General features: G+C 43.4%; 1 protein-coding gene across 1 annotated transcript; it reads right to left on the bottom strand.

The window, feature by feature from the left end:
- Positions 1 to 60: 60 nt before the first annotated feature.
- gtf2h2 (general transcription factor IIH, polypeptide 2) lies at positions 61 to 9,275 on the bottom strand. Its single transcript, XM_063195094.1, has 16 exons — positions 9,130 to 9,275; positions 8,655 to 8,729; positions 8,437 to 8,514; positions 8,292 to 8,328; positions 8,100 to 8,186; positions 7,435 to 7,485; positions 7,292 to 7,346; positions 6,719 to 6,824; positions 6,107 to 6,197; positions 5,519 to 5,606; positions 5,050 to 5,157; positions 2,945 to 3,008; positions 2,352 to 2,458; positions 1,790 to 1,892; positions 561 to 600; positions 61 to 432 (listed from the first exon to the last, which is right to left on the bottom strand). The coding sequence occupies exons 2-16, from the start codon at positions 8,708 to 8,710 to the stop codon at positions 322 to 324; spliced, it is 1,182 nt and encodes a 393-aa protein (XP_063051164.1). The 5' UTR covers positions 8,711 to 8,729; positions 9,130 to 9,275; the 3' UTR covers positions 61 to 321.
- Positions 9,276 to 9,326: the final 51 nt, after the last annotated feature.

Below are 9,326 nucleotides of genomic sequence, written 5' to 3' on the forward strand. Positions count from 1 at the left end.
AGCCACATATTTGCATCTTCGTATTTCCAAGGCTGCTTACACGTTCTGACATTTTGTTTGTTCTTCTTATTGAGAACAAATTGGCACCACATATAAGAGCAGACACATAAGTAGAGGGAGGCCAGTGTCCTGCTCACAGAAGTACATAACTTTCTCATTCCCCAGAGCCACGTATTTGACGTTTCCACGGTGACTCGTGCATCTGTTCTTGTCAGGCTTTGACGCCCGGGTGTTTGACTTCTCTCTCATTCAAATGGCCAGTCCTGTAGCACCCATACTGAGCGCTCACTCGATCACACTCTTCACTGAGATGAGCAGCCATCAGGACGCTCCCTGGTTGTGTATGCAGGCGGGACAGCAGTGCAGGGTGTCGTGGATAAACAGGTCACACTCCACACAGAAAGCACTCCGACACACAGGGCAAGTGAACACCTACACACACACACACAGCCAGCCACACACACAAAGAGGAAACACATTTAATTTTGCATGTCCACAACAGTATGGTGTAGTTTTCTGTGCATTACACACACACAAATGTATAATTTTTTAACACTTACGCTTTGATCTTTAAGTTCCCCTTGACAGGCTTGGCAGAACCTATGGGGAGTAAAATGCACAGTCAGGATTTCCATTCTGCTCTGCAGGTGTAGTTTAACGTGATACTTGAGTGGGAACCTGCAGGTAGTTTCAGTCCAAGCAAGAAACATCCACAACAACAAACCGCTTATCTAGTCGTCTGGGTTCTACAAATTCCTTTCTAGGGATGGACCATTAAACGGTCCAGTGTCAGTATAAGCAACCCTCTGTCTTTTATTGTATGATGGAAAATTATTTTCCATTATGTCAATGTTCAGCAGCATACAGTGATGTAGGGCTCCTGTTTCCCAACCTGTAACAGCCAGACATGGATGAACGTTATAGAGAGATGGAGGCTACCTGCCTACTCGCCCCTAGTATTCACATGGCTGACAGACAAAGTGGACTACCGTACGAATACCTTTCTCTGCACCCTTGATAACCATACATGGATGCCAATAGGGGGGGGTTGAGGATACCCAACTCCACACCCCTTATATCCACATATGGGTGCAAGACAAAGAGAGTGACAACTTGTCTCACCACAGCTAATATACACATATGGATGACAGAGAGAGGGGGAAGCTATGGCTATGGTAAAGGGGAAATTCTCATCATGACTCATCATGGATGCTAGATCTACGCATCATCTGCCATCCCAGTACTTAAGTTTGTGAAAGAACGGTCCCGCTCCTTGTGGGGGACAACAAATCGCATGTCTCATTAACTTGCGTGCAACATCGGCAAGCCCAAATAAACCCAGTCCATGCTTCAGCCACGGCTGTTTGGCAATATTATTTGAACAGTCGACAACACAGTATGTCTTCGGCATGTTAAACATGAGCAACGCTAATCTACAGGTCCTTCTCTTTCGCTTCTTCTTTGCTAACACCAACAGGGCCTTGGGATGGCTTATCCCCCAATTGTATCCCCCAAAAAGGAGCATCAATGGCCCTGCCGTGGCCAAACGGTAGGGCACTAGTCTATTACGTGGTTGACCCGGGTTCGATTCCCGGCCCGGGTCCTTTGCCGGCCCTTCCCCGTCTCTCTCTCCCCACTCGCTTCCTGTCACCACCTTCACTGTCCTGTCATAAATTAGGTCAAAAAGACCAACAAAAAAAGGGGTATAATGCACATGGCACTCATTACGTGACGTCACGCCAGTTATGTGTATACTGTGTAGGTATACTACAGACACTTGAATATATACCTGTCTCCTGTGTGCTCCTCTCGGGGGTTCTCCTGGAAGGCATCGAGGGGGAAGAGGTGGTGGAAGGACCTGGCCAGGTGAGGAGCAGATACCAACGTCAGACCTGAGGAGAGGAGAGGAGAGAAGAGAGAGGAAAGGCATGGGGGCTAAATGTCCTGTTACCTGTTATAACCATTAGGTCCAGTTCACCATAGGACGCTTTTGAACACCTCAAATCAAAAAGGTGCACTGGATGGATGTAGCAAATGCTTCAAAGTAGCAGTCTTGCAAGTCCAATGCAAGTGTAATGGCAAGTGAGCAGGATATTTTTCTTCTAATAACAGTATTACACTTACTTTGTTATTGCTTACAACGTTTTGGTTATTCAGACATTCTTCAGATGGCTTTACTCACACTTGTAACCATTAGTTCCAAAATGATCACTTTTGCACAGTGTATTTGAAAGAGATTCTACAGCTGCACCCAGTCATTATTCTACTTTAACAATTTGGTTCAAAAAGAAAATCAACTCTTTGTAAAGACTTTATAGGAAGTTGAGATGGCCAACACAACAAACACATACCACAGACTTTGCACTCCACAGGTAGTTCAGTGTACTTGGCTCTGCACTGAGGGCAGTAGTATCCTCCAAGACTCAGCTCAGCCCCTCCCTCTGTAGTCTCCAGATGCCTACAGAGTCAAAACAAACACCACATGTTTACACATAACTTAAAACGGTATGGGTTCCGGAAAGGGGGATGCAGTGGTGCATTTGCATCCCCACTTTTTGGCTCCCAAAATGGTGCTCTCTCAACTTTTACTGAAGACAAATGAGTGGAGTTCAGCAGCAGTAATATTGTTAGGAAATAAAGAATGAAGAAAAAAAATGCACCACCACTTTCAAATTCGTTCCGGCGCCCTTGCTTAAAAAGGAATGGTATGTAGGATAGTGGCCAGAGTAGGCATTGCAACTATGCTGCCCATAAACAAATTGGACTCATTCATGAATATGTACAAAGCAATAAACTAATATTTACAAATACATTCTGGAAATAAACTACAAAAAAAAAAACGTGCTCTACCTAAAGAAACAAGAAAATAACTCCATGCAATGGCAGATTCAACCCAACTAATTTGTGGCCACAGGAAATGTATTGGAGTATAAGTCACACTCACGCCATGCTGAAGGATGGCTTGGCATCTTGATCTGTCATGGAGGAGATGATGTGCTGTGGGAAACCTGTACCAGAGAGAGTAGAGAGAGAGAGGTTCCTTTGGCCCATTGTTTCCGGGTTCTATTATTGCAGGGGGGGGGGGGAGGAATCCCCCTTTAGGCAGACCTAGGCAGACCTAAGGACTGTTCTATTCAATGCTAGGAGCATTATGACACCCCCTTTTAGGCAGACCGGAACCTGGTCACATTAGGTGCCCATAGAAACCTATTATGTTGGCATATCTCTATATACTTAAAGAATCTCTGCCTGTATGGTGGCGGGTATACAGGTGAGTCAAGCATCAGGCAGGTGACACGTGTGCACTCGTGACTTTAACATTGAGAGTCTTAGAACGTATATGGATATTTTTGAAAACACCTTCGCTTAGTTTTGGCCTCTCGTTTACACATAAAAAGAATTTTAGAATTAACACGTCATAAATGGATACAAAATATTTGCTTTTAAAAACATCTGCTTATGTGTAATCAGCTGAAATTATCGGGTGTACAGGTGAATCCTCATAGGTGTGCAGCACATGAAAAATACTGTACATTGTAATGAAATTAAGAAATCGGTTTTGCATTATAACCACAAACGCAAATTCATGACTATCTACTCTTAACTGAGGCAGTGTTTCCCACAGAAATTTTGGAAACTATGGGGGCAGCCGGGATTTTTTTCACCGGATGGGGGTGTCTTAACGCAGGCTTTTGTGGGGGGGGGAGGTTGTATTCCCGCAGCGTAAATGCAAAACAGCAAAACAATGAGTACAGTATGACATTGGCGCATGGAGAAACTATAGGCATAGGCCTACATTTCACCCATTTATATTTTGAGAAATAAGGCTACATAAGATTTTACCCATGACATGTATAATAGTAGTACATTGTCATTTATATTATAAATAAAATAAAAATGCAGTAGGCCTACAGTGAATCATTTGTATTTACAACACAGTTTCATTCGTCCCTCATGCAGGGGTCTATGTAATGAAAAAAATAATAAAACAAAATAGGAGCAGAGATAAGAATTTAAGAGCACTGTGAAATTGTTAACGCATAGACAAAAAGGGTCTAAGAGGGTAGGTTATGCTTTTTCCCCCCACACACATAGGCGTACACATTCAAGCGACTTAGAGTATCATGAAATTATCATTATTATTACATGAGGGGTGCTGGTAACAGGGCCAGTTTTTCAAAATTCCTCCCATTAAAAGGGCTGAACAACATATTACACATTTATGTCACCTAACTAATTACTGTCACCTAACTCATTACAACTGTAAAACAAACCCTGGGGAGTGTTAGTAAACTCATCCCAACTGTCCCTTCTCTGGAGGTTTTTTTTTATTACTCCCAAACCCAAGTTAACTACAACAACTTGACTAGGCTTTTGATCCCTCTGTCTTTCAAGCAGTTGTGGTGTTCTCTATAGGTTGTATTTACTCCAGGAGGAAAATGCGAAGGAAATCGTAATTCATTAACAAAAACGGAAATCGTTAAAAAAAAAAAGAAAAAAAAAGTAAAACATTTTTTTTCTCCATTTTTTGGAAACTATGGCGGCCAAATTTAAACTATGGCGGGCCGCCATAGTTTCCTCAATGTATGGGAAACACTGTGAGGAGTATGCAAATAAGGCGTGTAAACATGTTAAGCACCGTAACCTGACAGACACAGCTTCGCAACAGGAAATTGGCTGAATTTGCATCGTCATGACTGCAGTGTGTGAAGCTACAGTCCGTGTGAGCAGCAGCACTTATTTGTTTACGTGCGTGTGCGTGTGCATTCAAGCTTGACTAACCCATGTGTGCATGTGCGTGAGATTGATCTTAACTAACCCATACGTGCATACATATTGTGCATGTGTGTGTGTACAGTACAGCTGAGCTTGACTAACCCGTGTTTGTGTGTGTGTGTGTGTGTGTGTGTGTGTGTGTGTGTGTGTGTGTGTGTGTGTGTGTGTGTGTGTGTGTGTGTGTGTGTGTGTAGTACAGTACAGCTGAGCATGACTAACCCATACGTGCATGTGTAAGTCTGTGTGTGTGCAGTACAGTTCAGCCTCTCTTACCCATGCGTATGAGGGAGCACTCTGATGAACAGCTGGCAGGGGGAGGCTTGACGTGCGACATCAACAGCTCCCGGAAGTGGCTCTCATCCAGGATCACGTTATAGGTGCCTGCAGTTTCGCACATTATAGTTTCTTTAACTTGTTGCTAAGTAGAGCTTTTGTTTCATTCACTTTTTTTTTCAATTAATCATAGTTAAGAGAACAAATCCGTGCTTTGAAAAAGCAACAACATACAGTATATCAGACAATAAATAGGCATAATTTCCACTCATTCTTTTATCATCAATCACACAAAAACAAATTCCCCAGTACAAAATAGCAATGCGCATGTGTTTTTGATCTTGTTGATGTCATTGTATTGCAGTACTAGGGTACAGTAGTTAACTTTTCAATGACTATTACAGCATGCCACTGAAGATACGGTGTGCTGCATTAAGGGGCTACGGCAAGGTTGTGATGGATTGCTCACCTCCAGTCTCCCTGGTGATGAAGGTGCAGACGCGCACCTCTGCAGACAGACCTATCACTGACACACGGATCTTCAGCTCCTTCAGAGTCTGGAACATGGCGGAAACAGAGAGCGTTATGAAGCTACAATCAATGCCACACATGAAACACACTGTAAGAGCATAATGCTTCCTCTGTTCAGTGTCCAGTGTTAAACTGTAAATCAACTGGGCCTCTGTTTGAAGCTTGAAACATGTGACTCTTCACCCATACCTTTCATCATACCTTTCACCTTTTGGGCCTCTGGCCCAAAAAGAGTCAAGTTCTCAATTTTTGACTAGCGTAACCCGACGTATTACTGGACACTGTGTCCCCCTCGGGGCGTGATCTCGCCACCATGTCTATGGGAGTCACAGCACAATACCGCTGCTGTGGGAATATAGAAAGCACTTCCGTGTGCCCATCACGGAAAACAATTCTGTGTCCAGGAGCACGGAATTTTGGCAAAATCCGTGCTCCTGGACACGGATTTCGTGTTTTTAACACCCGTGTCCAGGAGCACGGAATTTTTGGAGATCAGGCTGCACAGACACACAGATTTCAGTATTACCTTTATGAGTTCATAGATGTTGGCAGGGTCACATGTCGTTAAGCTGCTCATTATGATCAGCACCTCTCTGCTAGTGTGCCCTGGCATGTGCCTGAACAAAAAAAAACAACAAACAAACAAACAAAAACAAAACGTTGAAGAGTGAATGGCTTGACATAAGTTATCACAGAAATTAAAATGCACTGAAGACCACTTTGCAGTGTATAGAAAGGCGCCTAATCCATCTGGCAACCACACTGCTTTCACTTCTCCACAGTACTGTAGCATGACTTACTCGTAGAGTGTAGCATGACATACTTGTAGATTGCACAGTGCCATGTGAATTACTTGTAGGGTGTAGAGTAGTGTTTCTCAATGGGGGCTCTACAGCCACCCAGGGGGCATTAGGGAGCCCTTGGGGGGCATTGAGAAGGATACAGCTGAGAGGGGGAAGTGCTTAGTTTGCATTGTGGGACATTGGTCCATTTTATTTATTAATACTAAGGGGGGTATTGACAGGTCTATGATGAGGTCGAGGGAGTGTTATGGGAGGTTTAGGATTGGGTCCAGCGGGTGTTTGTTCAAAAAAAGGTTGAGAACCAACCGCTGGATGGTCAGTGTGGCATGACTTACTTGAGAGTCTGCATGGCAAGGTTCATGGCGTTGTAGAGAGAGGGCTCTCCCAGACACGTCGTGTCCTTCGTTTTCTTCAGGGCATTGATATGCTTCTTGGGATTGCCTGACCGAAACAAAGGGAAAAAATGAAGGTTGAATCCACAAAGTGTCCCAAAGTCTCCACAACTCTTTTGTGATTCAGGTGCACGCATGAGGTAGGAATACAGAGGAAACAAAGCATACTGATCACTTTTAACAGTTATATACAATTTCATAGGGGTTTTTTTTAGGGGGGCTTTATTTTTGTGATGGGACAGTTGGAAGCAAGTCAGGAGAAAGACGGGGAAAGGTTGGCAAAGGGCCAGGACCGGAAACGAACACGGGTTGCCGATGTAGCAGCGCAGTGCCCTACCACAGCCATGGCAGGGCCCAATTTTATAGTTTTAATTTGATTAGTGTTTTGTGCTTTTGCTTCTTCAATCTCCAACAAAAAATGTTCATGTGTTAGATGTCAAGTGTATGGAAAGTCTATAAAATATACATTAATGCATGTAATGGAACAAATGGAAGTGTGTTTTCGAAAAAGCTCACCTGCGAGTTCTGTCAGTTTATCGGCCCTCTTGTTTTTAGTGGTTATGAAGCCTATCTGTAGAGTAATGACAGAGACCATTAACAGGTGTTGACAAAATCAACTGAAGGAATAGTACACATAAGAGCTTGAAAATGAGCCTTACCTGACTAATTGGGTTCTGGTCAAAGTACTCGTCCACAAAAAACTCCAGGAGCTATAGAATTAATGACAGAAAAAACATGGTTCTAAATCACATCTTATAATGGTCATAACTCTGAATAGGCATGCCTCACCCCATCACAGAGCCCAGTCTCGTGAAAAAATCAACTGTAAGCTTTGTGGTGCAGTCACGAGAACACTCGCTGTCGTCGGTAGGCTACGAGAGTGAGAGTGGGTGAGAGAAAGGGCGAGAGAGAGCGTGAATGCCCCAAGCAGCATGCATTCCCGGGAGGGGAGCCCTGTCGTCGTGTCAGCTTCATGTCATCTCTCACTTCCTCCAATGTTGTCCCTAACCTTAACCCTAAACCTAACCTTAACCCTAACCCTAAATCGCTTGTTTGAAATATTTGATTACCGTGTGAAATCCAGTTACCCTTCACTCACTCTTGATTGTTGACGTCCGTCCCCATTATTCTTCTCCCAAGAACCAAACTCCCCCAATTGTCAATTCTCCCTTTCGTCACCCAACCACGACAAACAAGGCTATCTTGTGATGGCACCACAAAGCTTACAGTTGATTTGTTCTGTTTTTTTTTTCCGTGAATATTTCAGGAATGGCACGAGATACGGTTGATCACATGATATTACACTTTTTGGCCACTCAATTACCTTGAGAGTGGAGGTGAGGCGGTTCGGTTTTAAGTCGTGGTCATCCATGGTTCGTGAGGTGTCCACCACAACAAACATGTGACGCATCTTCAAAAACAAACAAATTAGGACACTAAAGGGTCATTAACTGTACACAACAATTACACAGTCATATAAAGGCAAACTGCACAGACAACAGCGAAGACGCCTCACCATCCCAAGCCGGACTTGCCCATGGCTTTCGATGACTCTGTGATAAAAGGGAGCACAAAGTAATGGAAACAGATTACAATTGCAGATTACAATTACATATTACAACAACAACATTCTCTGGTGCATGCCTTAAATAAATCCTCACCTTTTCCTTTTGGTCTGGAAGAGGATGTCTTCTACAGTAGCCTTCAGAGATCCTGACTCGTCCTCTTTGAGAACCTCCCTGGAGACAGAGCAGCACATACATTAAAAGCTCCCCCTCTTGTACTACTACTGTCATAACAGAGTAGGAAATGAGAACCTCGAGTCGGACATGTAACAGCAAGCCGTCAGGCCTATGGTGACAGTTGACTTGACACTTACCAGGTTCGTTCGTAACCCCCTTCCCATCGTTTAGCTCTCTCTGGCTCGTCGTCCATTGTGCTACTGTTCAAACACCTGTAAAGATCACCAAAATGTAGGACAAGTCACCAAAATGTAGGAAATTATATATTTTCTTCGCTCACCGTCAACCAAGTCATATGCGACAACCATCCTGATGTGCAACAAAAGATAATTTTGAAGATGGACTTAGCTCCCCATCTTCGATGCAACTTCTAAACATTACCTTGGTAGAAGATCTAATTTGACTGCCAATAACGCAAGACAAGACGAATTTAAATAAATAGTAGCTTCTTGCAAGGCTGTTAAGTTTTTCAGTCCAAAAAGTTAATGCTGAAGAGAACACAATGTGCCATTCATAAGAGGCTACAGCAAGCACTGGCTAGACTAGAGGAATGTTTTAGATGTAGAATAAAGTACAATAATCTGTTGAACGAAATTAAGATTTCGCACTGACCTCTGCTGTCTATCCGACTTGTTAAATTTAGTTTAATGATCTGCAAATAACAAAAGACACGGAAAATATGGTCCCAAATTGCCACAGAAGCGACAGCGACCGATGCACTCCTTTGCTGAAAGATGCACGCGTAACAACTAAATAAGTCCGACCAGAAGCCTCAAATACTCTGGTAATAGTTCCGTATTACGCATGGA

Source organism: Engraulis encrasicolus, chromosome 3 (genome assembly GCF_034702125.1).
Source record: "Engraulis encrasicolus isolate BLACKSEA-1 chromosome 3, IST_EnEncr_1.0, whole genome shotgun sequence".
NCBI lineage: Eukaryota > Metazoa > Chordata > Actinopteri > Clupeiformes > Engraulidae > Engraulis > Engraulis encrasicolus.